The 16,269-nt window shown below is 46.1% G+C and overlaps 2 protein-coding genes across 3 annotated transcripts in view; both read right to left on the bottom strand.

The window, feature by feature from the left end:
- ADHFE1 (alcohol dehydrogenase iron containing 1) overlaps positions 1 to 2,461 on the bottom strand; it is a 36,746-nt gene extending 34,285 nt beyond the window's left edge. Inside the window, exon 1 of one of the 2 annotated variants that reach the window (XM_032777030.1) lies at positions 2,080 to 2,461. In XM_032777030.1, coding sequence (XP_032632921.1) covers positions 2,080 to 2,321 — 242 coding nt within the window. In that variant the 5' untranslated portion in view covers positions 2,322 to 2,461. The remainder of the gene's footprint in view (positions 1 to 2,079) is intronic. The other variant, XM_032777031.1, reaches the window with a different exon arrangement.
- A 4,767-nt stretch (positions 2,462 to 7,228) lies between these two features.
- On the bottom strand, positions 7,229 to 12,928 carry RRS1 (regulator of ribosome synthesis 1). Its single transcript, XM_032777029.2, is given in 5 exon segments — positions 7,229 to 7,992; positions 7,994 to 8,195; positions 8,197 to 8,495; positions 8,497 to 8,535; positions 12,905 to 12,928. Coding segments are annotated over 5 exon segments (1,041 nt in total). The 3' UTR covers positions 7,229 to 7,515.
- Positions 12,929 to 16,269: the final 3,341 nt, after the last annotated feature.

Below are 16,269 nucleotides of genomic sequence, written 5' to 3'. Positions count from 1 at the left end.
AAGGGGCGGGGGAGACTGCGGGAACTGTGGGATAGCTATGGGATAGCTACCCACAGTGCAACGCTCCAAAAGTCGACACTAGCCTTGATACATGGACGCACACCGCCAAATGAATGTGCTTAGTGTGGCCGCATGCACTCGACTTTATACAATCTGTTTTACAAAACTGGTTTATGTAAAATCGGAATAATCCCGTAGTGTAGACATACCATAAGTAATTTATCTTGCCACGTAGCTCACATGATTTGTCAAAAACAGGGACTGCCATCTAGTGTTCCACATAGGTAACGATGTTTCTTTATTACACAAATGCTGACTTGTTAGACCCTAATTTAAATGGGTCTGAGTGCAGCTTAGGTCTGATTTTGGTGCAGTTTAAATTAGTTCCTCAAACCATTTGTTGCTTAATTGTACTAGGAGAATAGGTGCCTATGGAAACCCTAGAGAACATGCCTAAAGTAGAGATAACACTTCCCTACCTCACAGGAGTCAGAGTACATAGTGATAGAGCCCACAGAAGAGGCTAAATAGGCAGATTACTAGAGTGGCGAGGATCCCAGGGAAGAAGAATCACTCCACTGGAGGGTGAGGAAGATGTGATGGCAGTAGCATGAAATTTGCATTAAGCAAAAGCTTCTTGTGTTGTACTGATGGAGCCCTAAGGAGATGAGTGCGGAGCAAGCCCTGCACTTCTGTTGGGCTGGTGTGCAGCAGCCACAAGGCATAGTTAGGTCCGAGTACTGTGAAAGAAGATGAGGAAGTTACTACTGCTAGTTCTGGGGACAAGAAAGGGATCCCCTATCTGAAGATTTTAAATGATACAAAGATACCTTTCCAAAGCTCTAGGTGCTCTAATGATTAATTAGACAATACACTGATTTTGATTACACTCAGTTTTAAGAGTGGCCAACTATACTGAGATCATCAATGCCAGTGTCAATTAGAGGTGATGGTTTTTGTGATGCACACAACTGGGAAATATATGGTTTCAGCTATCACTTACCATTTCACTACCACTCCAGTTACAAAAGAAAAATAATCATAGTATGTCCAATATTGGGTTACTTACCCTTCTCCAGATTAAATACATGGTCTTAAGAAAAATGCAGACAGTGGTACACAGAGGTTGGATAATCTGCACTGAGGAGTCTGGCTGTTAGCCAGAATGGGCAGGGATGGTGTTTCCCTATCCTATGCTTGCCAGAAGTTGGGAATGGGCAACAAAGGATGGATCACTTGATGATTATCTGTTCTGTTCATTCCCTTTGAAGCAGCTGCATTGGCCACTGTCAGAAGACAGGATACTGGGCTAGATGGACCTAGTATGGCCATTCTTATGTACTCTGGCCCAAATCTACACTTATGTTTAGACTACTGAGAGGCAGTCAGAATGGACAGATGCATGATTAGATTTGCTCACCCTGGCCTTTTTGAGAGAGTATTTCTTCAGGTGATTTTGTATTAGTAGTTTGTAACATCATGTTTGAAAGCCTTCATATGACACCCCTGCATTTTCCTACTTTGACACATGCAGTGCACAGGCTAATGCCAGCAGCAAGGCCAGAGCACAAGGTTTTGAGGTGGATGAGAGATATGATGCAGATTTGGATTAAACAGCAAGACTAGTTCCATCCATTGAGAGCACCATGACACACAGTTAAAGAGACTTTCTTCCTTTCCTGCAGTAGGTGTACCTGCTCCTGCCCCTTCACAGCAATAGGCATAAAGAGAAAAGGCAGCTGAGGAGTTAGTCATTTCCCAATGCAGGACAGAGGAGGCAGACACGGTTTGCTGGACGTGGGGGTGGGACTCTTCTCCTATGCATTCACGATGCTCCCAGAAAATGCCCTACAAAAGGATCAAGTTTCTAAATTGCACACAGTCCTGCCTCTGTGAAGCTTGCAGATCTATGAAATGTGTTGCTTGCATTCTTAGGCTCTTACTAAAGAGGCTTCCAAAGTTGACTTATCAGCCATCTCATGTCACGTACCCTTCCTTCCTTCCCTCCCCCCCCCCAAGCCCGGCAGGCCCACGAGATCAGGGAGGGGGACCGTGGCAAGCCCAGAGGCAAACACTCACGCTGCGCGCTGCAGCTGCCTCAGCAAGTGAGCGACTCTTTCCCGTCCTCCTGCCATCGCGGCGGCTGCTGGGTGATGGCAGGGCACCAGCAGGGCCTGCCGGGAAAGCGAGCGGCAGCAGCTCAGCTGCACACAGCATGCATGGGAGAGCGAGGGGGCGGGCGGCCGGGACTGCAAGTTATTTGCTGAACTCTCTCCCTTCCCCTTTCTGTGGGCTTCTCCTGCTGGATCTGGCCTCCACATGACAAGTCGGCTGCAGGGACACGGGCTAGCTGGATCGCTTTGAACGCCCGCCTTTGCCTACCTGGTCCATTTGAGCTAAGGCAGAGATTCGAATCACTGATCTATGTATTTGGCTATACCAGGGGTTTTCAGCCTTTTCTCATTTGTGGACACCTTTTTTTTTTTAAAAAAAAAAATCAAAATAGGGGTCAGAGCCCTTTGGAAATCTTAAGTCTGCAGCCCATCATGTGTCCACAGACCAGAGGCTGAAAACCGTTGGTGTTTACTACTGGCCTGTTCACCCCTAGCAGAATAGAGTACTTACAAAATTTCAACAAGTTTATAGTGTTATAAGACTGTCCATAAAACACTTTCAGTGGTGGATAGGTCCTTACATTTTGTTTGTTTCAGTGTTATAAAAGGATGGGAGAGGTCCTGAAGCCACCAAAAAATGTTTTTAAGTAATTTATGGACAGCCCCTATCTGAGAAAATCTCTCCCCCCAAACAGAATCCTTAGTTTTTCCTGCACACCTCTGCCTCGCTTATTGTTCATTTCATAACAAATCAGGCATCTGGTGACGCTGTAATTAAAGTTTTGATTTTTCCCTCTAAAACCTGCCTATACAAACTCAAATTACCAAAAATGGGCCCCAATCCTGCAGAAACTGAAAGTATATCCATAACTAACTGCCTTAGTTCTACTGACTTCAATTTAGCATGTACATATCTACTGGGTTCCAGAAGCCCACCCACTGCTAAAGGATCCCCCCCTCAGCCTAAGGGGAGGATCTACAGGACCTCAAAACCCGAGTTCAGGGGACAACTAATAAAAGAACAGGGACAGGAGTGAGGTCAAATGGTCAAAAAAAGGGAGCCTGACAGGGACACCGAGCAGAGAACCCCCAACAGCGCCCACTGCTCCTCAAAGGCGTCAAGGGAGCCAGTAGACGCTGCCCAGAGGAACTCTGCCCGGCTACGTGAACGGACAGAGGATTGGAAACAGGCCCCACAGTCACAGGGGTCTCCACTGGCCAACCTCCTCCCCCTGGATGTGTAATGGCTGTTTTAGCCAGGGCTAGGAGGAGGTTGACCAGGAGGTCCCGTGACTTTGTGGGGCCACGGATAGGGAGTGCATAGAGGAGGTGTAGCATATACATATGCAGGCTTGAGGCCTTAGACTGCTATGAGGCAGAAAGCAGTTTTTAAGAAATAGGTATCTTCCTTCCATAAAGGGATCAGTCAGAGGCAAAATTTAAAAGCCAATGTAAAAGACAAATAGCAATCTCCCAGTTTAGGAGACTGACCTGAACAGTGAAAGAGTGCCAATTACTTAGTTCAAAATGTGGACTAATAATTTTTAAAACCATGGGTCGTATTTGAATGGAGACAGTAAGTGGAGAGAGATCCCTAGACAAAATGTGAGATGTACTTTAGAAAAAAGGCATCCCAGAAATGCAATATAAATATTAAAATCAACACACATCAGTTGATTAGTTCAGGTGACAGGGCCTACAATTAATTTTTAAAAATAGGTATGTTCCATCTTTCAGAATCCAGCTGGTATTTTGCACTCTAGGAAGGGCTGTCATACTGAGAGGTACTTATAAAAGTAGCATGGGAAGAGGGCAAATGGAGACATTACATTAGACCTGATTAGGGGTTAGATATCCCCTCCATTCCCTTAGAGAAGCAAAACACAGTATCCTAAAATAATATACATATAGTTGAATTGTTGGTTACAGAAATATGACTTTTAAAAAAAGTTATCTGCTAAAGACTGCTATAAAAAAAGCCAGTGTGTAAATTCATGGTGGTGGTGTACTTTTTATAATAGTATTTGCTCAAAAAGCTGCCTCCATTTTAACGTTACGATCTCATAATTATATCAGTAATCAGACAGGTCTTTTAATTATGAGAATTAAAGGCTTTCAACCAAAAAAAGTCTACTCTAGGGTAAAAAAACAAGAGCTCTTAATACTTCTCCCATTTATTTCTGAAATCTTTTAAACACTCCAGTTTTCACAACTAGCAACAGCCCTGGGGAGTCCCACTCCCCATCTTTTGCCAGTATAACCTCTCAGAGATCCATATCCACAGCATTTTTAGCTCTACAATGCTAATAATTAATGGCTCTCTCATCCCTCCAAAATTCTTGCGACTCTCAAAGAAGATTGCACAACAGCCAGAATGCAACAATCTGGATTGAATTTTACAGGATATGCTGAGACTAGAGCAGTGGTTCTCAATCTTTCCAGACCACTGTACCCCCTTCAGGAGTCTGATTTGTCTTGAATACCCCCAAGTTTCACTTCATTTAAGAACTACTTGGTTACAAAAATCAGACATAAAAACACAAAAAAAGTGTCACAACACAATATGACCAAAAAATTGCTTACTTTCTCATTTTCCCCATATTATAAAATAAATCAACTGGAATATAAATATTGTACTTACATTTCAGTGTGTAGTATATAAAGCAGTTTGAACAAGTCATTGCCTGTATGAAATTTTAGCTTGTACTGACTTCACTGTACTTATGTAGCTTGTTGTAAAACTAAGCAAATATTTAGATCAGTTGTACGCCTTGGAAGACCTCTGCACATATTCCTGGTTGAGAACCACTGGACTAGAGTTTAAGCCTGGCCTTGAAACAGTTGTCCCTTTTACATGGCTACAAGTGCTGACTCACCTGTTGTCCCACCAATGGCATAGCTTCAGTGACTACATCCAAATGAACTCTACAAGAGGTGGCATGTTGGAAAGTAGTGACACTCTCAGTTCCAACCACTTGACACCAGAATGATAGTACTTATGTAAACATCACATACTTAATTGTTTTGCTCTAAGTTACATGCAGTAGATACTCCATTACTCAAGCCTTCAAATCTGTGTCATCCAACCCCCATCCCAATCCTTCAGCCCCCTCCAACCCCCCTCTCTTTTCCCCTCATCCACAGTACTTTTGCTAAGAAAAGCTGGGCCTATGTAACATCTGACTGGCTTGTGTCCAAAGCATGTGAACTGAGAATCTGCAATCTTAGGAGTAACAACTTTTTCAGATAGCGTTAAATATTTTGAAGTATGTAAATCCTTCCAGTATGAGCTTTCACTTGATTTTTCAATTAAAAAGCAAATTCATAAAAAAACCAAGTAACATTCCTCGTGGAAACAAGGAAGTTGTGGGAACTAGAGTTCCTATTACTTCATTTAAACATTAATATGTCACTTAATTCCAGTCTCTCCCCACCAGACTCCTGCCCCATCCAACCTTCTGTTCCTTGACATGCCCCCTGTCCCATCCAACCACCCCTTCTCCCTGTCCCCTGGAACCCTTGCCCCTGACTGTTCCCCCATCCACCCCCCCTCCTTCCTGACTGCCCCCCCCAGCACCTCTCCCCCATTCAACCTCCTGACCGCCCCAACCCCTATCCACACCCCACCTCCAACCACCACCCCAAACTCCCCTGCCCTCTATCCAACCCTCCCTGCTCCCTGCCCCCTTACAGCACTGCCTGGAGCACCAGTGGCTGGCGCAGAGTGACCAGACAGCAAATGTGAAAAATCGGGACAGGGGTGGGGGGGTAATAGGAGTCTATAGAAGAAAAAAACTCCAAAATCCGGACACTGGTCACCCTAGGCTGGCAACGCTGGAGCCAGGCCATGCCACCGCCACCATGCAGCTCAGAGAACTGGGTCAGCCCCGGCTCTGTAGCTGCACTGCCCCAGGAGCTCACAGCCCAGCCACCCAGAGCATTGCGTCAGCAGTGGAGTGAGCAAGCTAGCTGAGGCTGCAGGGGGAGGGGGGACAGCATGGGAGGGACTGGGGATGAGCTTCATGGGCCAGGAGCCAGGCAGGATGGTCCCATGGGTGGATGTGGCCTGCAAGCTGTAGTTTACCCACCTTTGCCTTAGAGACTAAAATTTATTTGGGTGTAAGCTTTCATGGGCTAAAATCCACTTCATCAGATGCAGGGAGTAGAAAATACAGTAGACAGGTGTATATACACACAGTACATGAAAAGATGACTCCCCAGTTGGTAAGGCAACTCATCTTTTCATGTATTGTGTATATACATACACACACAACTGGCTACTGTGTTTTTCACTCCCTACATCTGATGAAGTAGGTTATAGCCCACAAAAGATTATGCCCAAATAAATTTTAGTCTTTAAGGCACCACAAATATTCCTCATTGTTTTTGCTGATACAGACTAACACGGCTGTCACTCTGAAACCTGTCACCATTCAGGATAAAGAGTTGTTTTCATTCAGAGATTCACCCTTTCAACTTATAAAAGGTGTTAAATGTCACAACTATCCAAGATCTTCTACAGCCCTCCCATAGAAATGAGATGAACATTTCTGCTGTTTCTAAAAAGGCTAAAACAGTAGAAGCCCCATACACACTAAGATAAGGAGTGCCAGAGAATGTTATACACAGTTAGAAAAAAATTTTTTTGGCAGATCACCTTTGAAATATTGTTCACGTTTCTCCAGAAAGAGAAAGCGTGAGCACATGCTCCACAGCTAGATGAAGATCTATAACTCCTGCACAGTCCAAATCAGTTAAGATCACAGTATGGTAGCAGTAACGCTGAGTGCACGTTATTTTAAATATACATTAGATCCCTTCTTATCCAAATCCTACCAACTGGGGAAAGGAAGTGGAAATGAACCTGTACCTCTTATCTTATTGGAAATCCACCTCCATCTAGCTGGGTGAGATACCAGTTTACTCTCTCGAGATCAGAGCCCAATCCTGTTGGTGTAGGCAGCACTACCTGTTCTGCCACTAGCACACAATATAGCAACATGTTTTATACTTGTAAAGGACCCCAGCTCAACTGCCGCAGGTCATTAGGGCCTCCTGTCCCATCTCTTCCTGGTGCTATTAGGGACCCCCCCCCCCCCACACTGATGAGCAGACAGCTTGACAAAGGCAGGTTTTATTGAAAAATAGGAGGGCAGGAAGGGGCGCCCCAGCAGGGAAGATCCCTAGATCTGGGGAGCAAGCCAGCCCCTGGGGTCCTTAGCAGCTACAGACAGCACAGCTCAGTCCTATGCAGCCCCTCGGAACAGACGGAGGAGGCGGCAGCTCACTGTCCCGCGAGCTCCCCAGAGGCCTCCCTGGAAGCTCAGTGTTCCCCACAGGCCGCGGCAGGCCCCGTGTCCCTCCGGGTTCAGTGTCTGGCAGGAGGAGCCCTGCGCCCAGCTCAGCTCCTCTTTCTGCCCGCCGGGCGCCGCTGCTGCTGACGCCGGGCCCCGCCTTTCTTGCCCTTGCCGCCCGCAGGCCCCTTGCCGCCTCCCGGGCGCTGCCGGCCCCGCTTGCCCCGCTGCCCGCGCTTCTTGCCCTTGCCCGCGGCCGCCTGGGCGTCCTCCTCGCGCAGCTGCTTGTTGACGGCGCGTGTCAGGTCGAGCGGCGGCTTCTTGCTGCCCAGGCCCCGCAACAGCTCCAGCTGCCGGCTCCTCTCGGCCGCCAGGTCACCGAGCAGCGGCTCGAAGTGCCGCTTCTTGCCGCCCCTGGGCGGGGGCGCGGGCGGCTCCTTGGGGAGCCGGGGCTGGAAGCGGCCCAGGGAGGCGGTGGAAACGCGGGCCACTTGCGTGGCGCGGCCCAGCTCGGGCGCGGCCCCTGGTGCCGTGGGGCTGGAGGCGCGGCCGGGCAGGGCGCCCCGGCGATTGTTGCGGAGGCGCGTTGAACTCGTTGCGCGCCACATCTCGCGCTTCTGCGAGCCGCTTGGCGAACGGTCCCGTTTGGGGTCGGCGCCGGCGGACAACCTCGATGACCGCAGTCCCGGCGGGGTCCCCGCCGGCCCGCCTCGTACCCAGCGCCGCCCCACTGCGTGGCGCACTCGCTCCCAACAGCGACGTGCGCTTGCGCCGCCGAATACCTTCGCCGCGCGAACCGCTCCCAGCGGGTGGGCGGCCGGGCCAGCGGCAGGGGCTTCTCGGGCAGGCGGTAGCAGGGGTCGGCAGCTGCGCCACCAGCGGCCCCGTGCCCTCGCGCCTCCGCCGGCAGCCCCCACAGCTGGCCACCATCCCCCCCGCTGCGTGTTCCGGGCCAGCCGAGCGCAAGGCGGCTCTCGCGCCTGGCCCCCGCGGCGCGCGGCATCGAGGGCGCAGCGTTCCGGTCAGCGCGAGCAAGGTTCCCCAGCGTCGAAACTCGAGCTCAGCCCTTCTCCACCGCGACACTCTTGGTGCGGCTCCGACGCGCGCTGCTCCGCGCGAGCCAGCAACTCCTCCACACAACCGCCGCCGCGCGCATAGCCGCAGAGACAAACCGCCAACCGCAACCCACACCGTGCGGGAGCTTCCCCGGCCTGAGAAAGGTTAAAGGGTTCGGTTCCGGCTGCGCGGAGGCACGGATATGCATATGGACCAATCGGCGCGCCCGTAACCGAAGAAGGCCCCTTTACAGTAAAACAAACTCCCAGAATGCACTGTTCTCCGGCTGTGCTTTACTGCGTGGGTGACGGTGCCGCACTGCCCCTGCGGGAGCTGAGTGCTCTAGGGCTAGCTGTTCAGGCCACATAGTGTGTATTGCTGCTGGAGTTGTAGTCCGGCTTTCCTGTCCTGGGTGTGCCTGAAGTCTAGTCTCCTGGGGGTTTCGGGCTAGGGCAGTACTTTACGGGACACAATCTGCACAGCTTTGCTTGCTGGCTTCTATAGTTTCCCTGAGCCATAGTGGCTCCTGCTGGCATGAAGGGAGACAAACCCTAACCCCCTTTGTGAAGAGCAGCAGAGAATCCTGTGGCACCTTATAGACTAACAGACGTTCCTGGAGCGGAGCTTTCGTGGCGTGAATACCCACTTCGTCACCCACGAAAGCTCACGCTCCAAAACGTCTGTTAGTCTATAAGGTGCCACAGGATTCTCTGCTGCTTTTACAGATCCAGACTAACACGACTACCCCTCTGATACCTGCCCCCCTTTGTGGTGGCTGCTTAGAGTGCTAAGAAAGGTAAGGTGGTGGTAGGCTGCGTGGAAATGTAATTTTGGAGGCCTGGGGATTGGGAGCTAGAGCCCGGTTCTGCCTTGGTCTGCCCCAGACACTTAGCAGGATTTATTCCTGGAGGTTTCAAAATCATCACATGACATAATCGTTAATTAAAGAATAATCTTTAAGGCCCGGAGACTCGGCAAACCTACAATAGTACACACGCAGGTGTGCTGTTATAGCTGCAACTATGTCTGCCGCGTGCTTCCCTGAGGACTGTATCTGCTCTGCTAGTGCTGACCTAGCATCACCTACACATTTTATCCTTTCTGTTCTGCCTCTCTAAATGGATTTATCAAACTTTGTCAAAATATTTCTGCCTAAAAATGCACATTTTCCGAGTCTTCACTTACTTAATTTTTAACATGTTCATTCCATGTATCACAACAAAAACATTATCTATCTATTCAGACTCGCCTGGCCCATATTTACTTAGGGCCAAATTCTTCTGAGTTACACAAGTAAAATTCCATTGTAACAGTGTAATTGAGAGCAGACTTTGGACCTAAAATCTATGGCAGGATCCAAAATGAGGATGGGGAGGGTGAGGGAAGGAACGTGTAAAATAAATCAGGGTATACATGAACTACAGACACATGAAACACCACACACACTTCTTTTTGTAGATTAGAGGAAACTGCTCTGCTCATATTAAAAGGCAGTGTCTGATCATTCTCCTTAATCTTTTTAAACAACCACTACTGGCATGCAGTTGGGCAGACTGGTGACAGGTAGTTCAGATTTGTCTTTCTTGTCCATCTTTCTGTCTTGCTCTGTGAAAGTGATGTCGGGGATCTCTCTTATCCCAGCCGGCTCAGGTTTCGTTGTCTGACCGCAAAGAGACAGGCAACGACCAGCAAGGATCCAACTATCAAGTTCTTTATTGTAGCATGCCATACGACAGAGAACTGCCCATCTCACTCCATACAGAACCAGCCTCCCCTCTGCAGATGCAAACTGTTTTTATTAGCCACTTGGTTGCATCATCACTTACGTCAAGTTGTCACTGTACCTTCCCAGCATATGTTCCCAGCGTACAAGAGAGGAACAAAGAACAACTGTTATGTCCTGATAACTTCATGGTTAGTACAAAAAAGAATACATGTTACTTCAAAAAGTGTCTGCAAGCATTTTTTCCCAGCCTCTACAAGCATTTTCTTATCTAACAAGGTCGAGCAACCAAGCACCTGCCTGTTTCAGCCAGTATATTTTTTTTCAGTAGGCCTTGCTAAGCAGAACAGAGCCATCAGGGCAAACTCATCAGTGAGTAGAACATAATGGAAGTACCTACACTCTGCTAATGAAGAACAGAGTTTTTATCCTATGTTCTCAGAAAATATATAGAAGAAACAGAAGATAGCCAATGCAAATTATTAGCGGCATGGTATAATTATGATGGAGTTTTCTTTCTTTTTAAATCAACCCACATACCACCTGACTGTTTCTCATATATCAAGTATGAGTAAGGCTGTGATTTAGTCATGGAGGTCATGGCTTCCATGACTTTACCGGACCTCCATGACTTCTTTGGCTTCAGGTGTTAGGGGATGAAGCTGGGGCTTGAGGTGGGACTGTGTGCCCCTGCCCTGCACCTGGGGCTGGAACCAGAAACCTGCAGCCCCTACCCTGCGGCTTGCAGCAGGGGCTGCAGCTGAGGCTGCACACCCCTGCCCCATGGTTGGGCTGCAGAGGAATTGTGCATCCACCTCGCAGCTTCCTAGGGCCATGCACTTCCCTTCTGACTGCACACCACAGTTGCCAACTTTCACATGGTAAATAAGCACTCCGACTTTCACAATAAGCCAAAAATCAACCCATTTCAAAACAAGGCCAAGACAAGCCAATCCCTAAGAACCTCAACACTCTATATGACTGCATTTTTTCTATGGCATGTCAGCTGCGCATCCCTATCCCGCAGCTGCAGCCAGCTCCAGAGCGGGGAACTGTGGTCTGTCCTCCACTATGATCACTGGAGCCAGGGCTCGGCCTCTTAGTCCCCCCTGGGACTCCATTCACTCCCGCCTCAGCTAGCCCTGCTCCCAGTTATTTTTAGTAAAGTCATGGACAGGTCACAGGCTCAATGAATTTTTGTTTATTACCGATGACAAAATCTTAGCCTTAAGTAGGAGAACCACTGACATAGGAAATGTCCTGGGTATTTAAAAACAGATCAATGTCTCTCTGGACAATTTTCTTGGTTACCACAAGAAGGCACTATAATACATATAACGTGTTCACATCCCTGGACAACTGATGTTTTCAGCCGGAATTACAGATTTAAGTGACTTTAAGGAGAGTTGTTCTCATCTTTTTGAAGGCTTATGGGCACTATTTCAGAAACATGGGACATATTTACATCTGGCTCCTGCATCAGAAAGTTCCATTGCCATGTTTTATTTTCATCTGTTTTACTAATGCTGTAAAGTATTAAACATTGGAGCAGATTCAGTGGCACACTTTGTTTTGTGCTGCTCCAATGACACAAAGCAGCCGTAAATCTGCCCTAATCAAGTTTATGGTTGTTTTGTATTGCTGGAACAGCACAGAGCACTGAAAGCATGCCAATGCATTTGGCTTACTTTTTGGAATGGTAGCAAGGATCAGTTTGGGAAAAAAAAAATTGAATTCCTGAAGGCAAAATCTCCAGTTTTGGTAATTCCTATTTAGGATTTAATTCCAGTACTCCTGTCTGCTCTGAGTAGTATCCAGTGAAGTCACTAGGCTTGCTTATCCACTTCATTACATCAGTTTTACTCTGGTATAATTCCGTTGCTGGAGCAACAAGGCTATTGCTTGAGATTCCCTATGTCTCACACACCTCTGACAATCATTTCAGCCTAGAGTTGCCAACTCTGACTGAAGCTATTGCAGGAGATTCCCCCCCCCCCAACATGACATAAAGTAATTTTCTTGAAATATTCTATTAAAATCTCCTGGATTGTAATCACCAGGAGATCAATGCTGATTCCAGAAGACTCCAGGCCAATCCTGTAGGGTTGGCAACCCTATTCAGGGCCGCCCAGAAGATTCAGGGGCAAAGCAATTTCTGGGGGTCCTTCCATAAAAAAAGTTGCAATACTATAGAAAACTATATTCTTGTGGGGGTCCCTGCAGGACCCAGGACCTGGGGCAAATTGTCCCACTTGCCCCCACCCTGGGCGGCCCTGACCCTATTTCAGCCCCTTGTGATTGTTGGCTGCCAATGTAATTTATGCCGGGGAGTAGACCTGGCACACAGCTCAGCGGTGCAAAGGTGACCTTTACACCCTCTTTTTCATCCTCCCTCTGGTTTGTGCCAAAGAACTGGTTCAGTTTGTAAGTCTCTGAATACGTGATTATACAGAAACCATCACAAGCACTTGTAGTAACTTGTAAACAAGGCCTTTTTCTATTTAAAAAGAAATTACATGCCCAGCACATTATATGGAGCTTTGAAGTTGTGGCACAAATAGGTCTAAAAGTGTTGTAACAATCTTTTGCGGAAATAATACACCCCATGGTTTGGTAATAATACAAGCTTTTGCAATGATCTAAATATGTATGTACACAAAGGCTCTGAAGGAACTGTTTGAATCTTTTATATATCAACATTTAAATCACAGCAAAACTTCCTCTGACTCCAGTGCGGCCATAGACTTCAGTGGTGTCAGATTTCACCCCGTATACATTTTTATATAGTGATTCCTTAGTACCGCACAGACTTGTTTCCTCTGAGTGGGATATATATCTGCTTACTTTACTGACGAAACCAAACTCTGAATGCTGCAAGCACTGAAGAACCTGTATAATGTAACTGAAGAGCAAGCTGTATTCTACTCTGCCTCAAGTATCATCAACTAAATTGCTAGCTATTAAATCTCTGACTCCAGAATCTTTATTGGTTTTGATAGGGATGATGCAGACAGGAAAAAAGTTTGATTTTGTGATAGCAGGATGTGAGTGTAATCGTGGCTGTTGAAAAGATGCTTGACTGGATTTGTAAACCAAATAAAATTGGAGAGTGGAAGTCATTGATGACAGCCTGGGAAAATATGAAACAAGGAGCTGTGATTTTTAGAGATGGTCATTTTTCAACCACAACCACACTTTAATGTTAAGGTCATAACATAAAAACAAACACATAACTTCCCTTAAAGTGTGTAGGAGCCCATCCATATCCAAGGGAAGAATCTGTCTTCTTATAAAAGAGGGACAGATAATCTTGTGGTTGAAGCATGGAAATGGCAGCTAGGAGATGTGAATTCTAATCTCACTTTTCCCCACATTTCATGACAACTATATAGGCTTCTTGGGCAAGTTATTTAGGCAGAAATTTTCAAAGGTGCCCACTATTTTTAGGTGTCTCAGATTTTAGGAGCCCAGTTTTAGAAACCTAAGTCTAATGTTCAGAGATGCCGAGCACCGATAGCTCCTACTGATTACAACTGGAGTTGTAAGTACTCAGCACTTATGAAAATCAGGCCTTGGTGTCTCAAGTTGGGCACCCCAAACTTGGAGGCCCTCAAATTAATGGACACTACAAAATTTGGCCTCTCTCTGCCTGAGCTTCCCCAGCTGTTCTATGTGCATAATAATTGTTACTTCACAGAGTGTTGTGAAGCTTACTTTGTTATTGTTTGCTAAGTGCTCTGGGATTTTCAGGCTGTATTTACATGCTATGGTGATTCTGGTTTATAGGTTTTTACTCACTTATCACCATGATATATATCTGAACACTTCTACAAAACCCTAAGATACACATAGACATACAAAATTAGACAGATGAGAAAGGTGGAAAATGCTATAGATATGAAAAGTGTAATCATAGTTTTTAAACACACTTTGTTATACGGATGTATTGCAGTGGTTTCCTAGTCACTGAGGCTGGGATTTTCAGCAGACCTAATGGGGTTAGGCACCCAATTCTCATCGAAAGTCATTTGGAGTTGGGCAACTGACTCCCGTTGAAAATCCCAGACTGATTTCGCATATCAAGTCCAGTTTTTAGAGTTGGGCACCCATTTGGCAATTAGACATTGACACTAGATTGAGAATCTAGATGTAGAAATGAAAATGCACATGCAAAATTGGCTACCCTGCCTTAGACACCTATATTTAAAAAGTTTGGTCCACTATGGCCCCAATTTTGGGAAGTACTGAATGCCCCCAGCTCCCATTGTTTTTAATGGGAATTGAGGCTATTCAGCATCTTGTAGGAAACATTCAGCAGTATACTGGACTGAACTCCAGATAAGCTACAACATCTAGGTTGTAGCTGAGGATTAATCTAGGGAGCAAAGTGTACCAGCCTCAGGTAACAGATTCTTTACTCTTCCAGCTATATATGATATTAATTATGAGACTAGTGAAAACACACATAGAGACATGAAGTTTTTATTTAATACTTAGATACAAGACATTATAGAAAAGCAAGAGAAGTACAGGAACATGTAGGTATTGTAAAGCACTCTTTAGCCCCAGGCATTGCATTGTGAATGCTTACAGCTTAGGCTGGTACAAGATAAATCAATTCCGCAATGTTGACATGCTTACAAGCTGAGGGAAGCCAGTGGAGATGAAGATGAAACAAAGTAAGTGGAGAGTGCATCATAGGAGGAGACAGTCCAGACTTCTGTCTTCTTATCACCCAGTGGCCTACCTTTGGTGTATGCCAGGCATGGATGGCATGCCCCAGTTCCGGCTGTGCCTGCAGGATTATACTATCTGCTCCCCAAACAAAATGGTGTAATGCGAGATCACACCGCATAGGGTGTAACACTGCCTGACTAAAAATGCCACACCATGCCACTCTTATCACCCCAATGTTCCAACTGGGGATGGGCTTGACAACCTTTTATACATCTTTTCCCATTCCACCCATATACATCCAGGACCACATCTGATCAAGTGTCAGTCCCTATTTATATCTGGAATTCCAGGAGACCAATTTTAGGGTTCTAGTTGTCCATATGTGTTATTCTGGTTGATTATAATTCCATTTCCAACCGTTAATCCAGTCATTCATCTCAGTCCCTTTCCCAGTAGTTTTGATATGTCAACGTGGTTAGCTCTTACTGCAGAAAGCCCTTAAGATGGTACCATCTGTTTATGGTTTACCTATTTATCACAAAGTGCATTGCTAAACTATCACAAGATACATATTTACTAACTTCTAGGCCTCACTGTAAGCTCTTAATACTTAAGACCTATACCCGAGCCTGTTTTTTGATAAATATATGTTGGTTACAGATTCATATAAATATATCTGTTACAGATTCAATAACTTTCATCATTATTTTATCCAAAACTATAGACCCTCCAAGATCAGGTAAAGGGTCGATGGTCAAGAAAGGATAAGATGATAAGATGTCAGCATCTGTTTTCCTGTGTTTTAAAATTTTTATCATCAAAAAGGAAGAGAAGAAAGGGATTATATAGCTGTCATAAACAGATATTTAAGGGTTAATGTCTCTTTTACCTGTAAAGGGTTAAGAAGCTCAGTGAACCTGGCTGACACCTGACCAGAGGACCAATCGGGGGACAAGATACTTTCAAATCTTGGTGGAGGGAAGTCTTTGTTTGTGCTGTTTGTTTTGTTCCTTGTTTGCTCTTGGGACTAAGAGGGACCAGATATGCACCCCAGGTTTCTCCAATCTTTCTGAATCAGTGTCTCATGTTTCAAAATAGTAAGTACTAGCTAGAAAAGGTGGATTAGTCTTATGTTTGTTTTCTTAACTTGTGAATGTGTAGTTTGCTGGAAGGATCTTTACCTCTGTTTGCTGTAACTTGAATCTCAGGCTGGGGGTGGGGAAGTCCCTCTAGTCTATATGAGCTGAATCCCCTGTAAACATTTTCCATCCTGATTTTACAGAGATAATTTTCACTTTTTCTTTTTTTAATTAAAAGCTTTCTTTTTTAAGAACCTGATTGATTTTTTCCCCTTGTTTAAGACCCAAGAGGACTGGGTCTAAACTCATCAGGGATTGGTGAGGAG

Source organism: Chelonoidis abingdonii, chromosome 2 (genome assembly GCF_003597395.2).
Source record: "Chelonoidis abingdonii isolate Lonesome George chromosome 2, CheloAbing_2.0, whole genome shotgun sequence".
Taxonomy (NCBI): Eukaryota; Metazoa; Chordata; order Testudines; family Testudinidae; genus Chelonoidis; species Chelonoidis abingdonii.
Note: the sequence above shows the minus strand (reverse complement) of the source record. Positions and strands in the feature narration are given on the sequence as shown.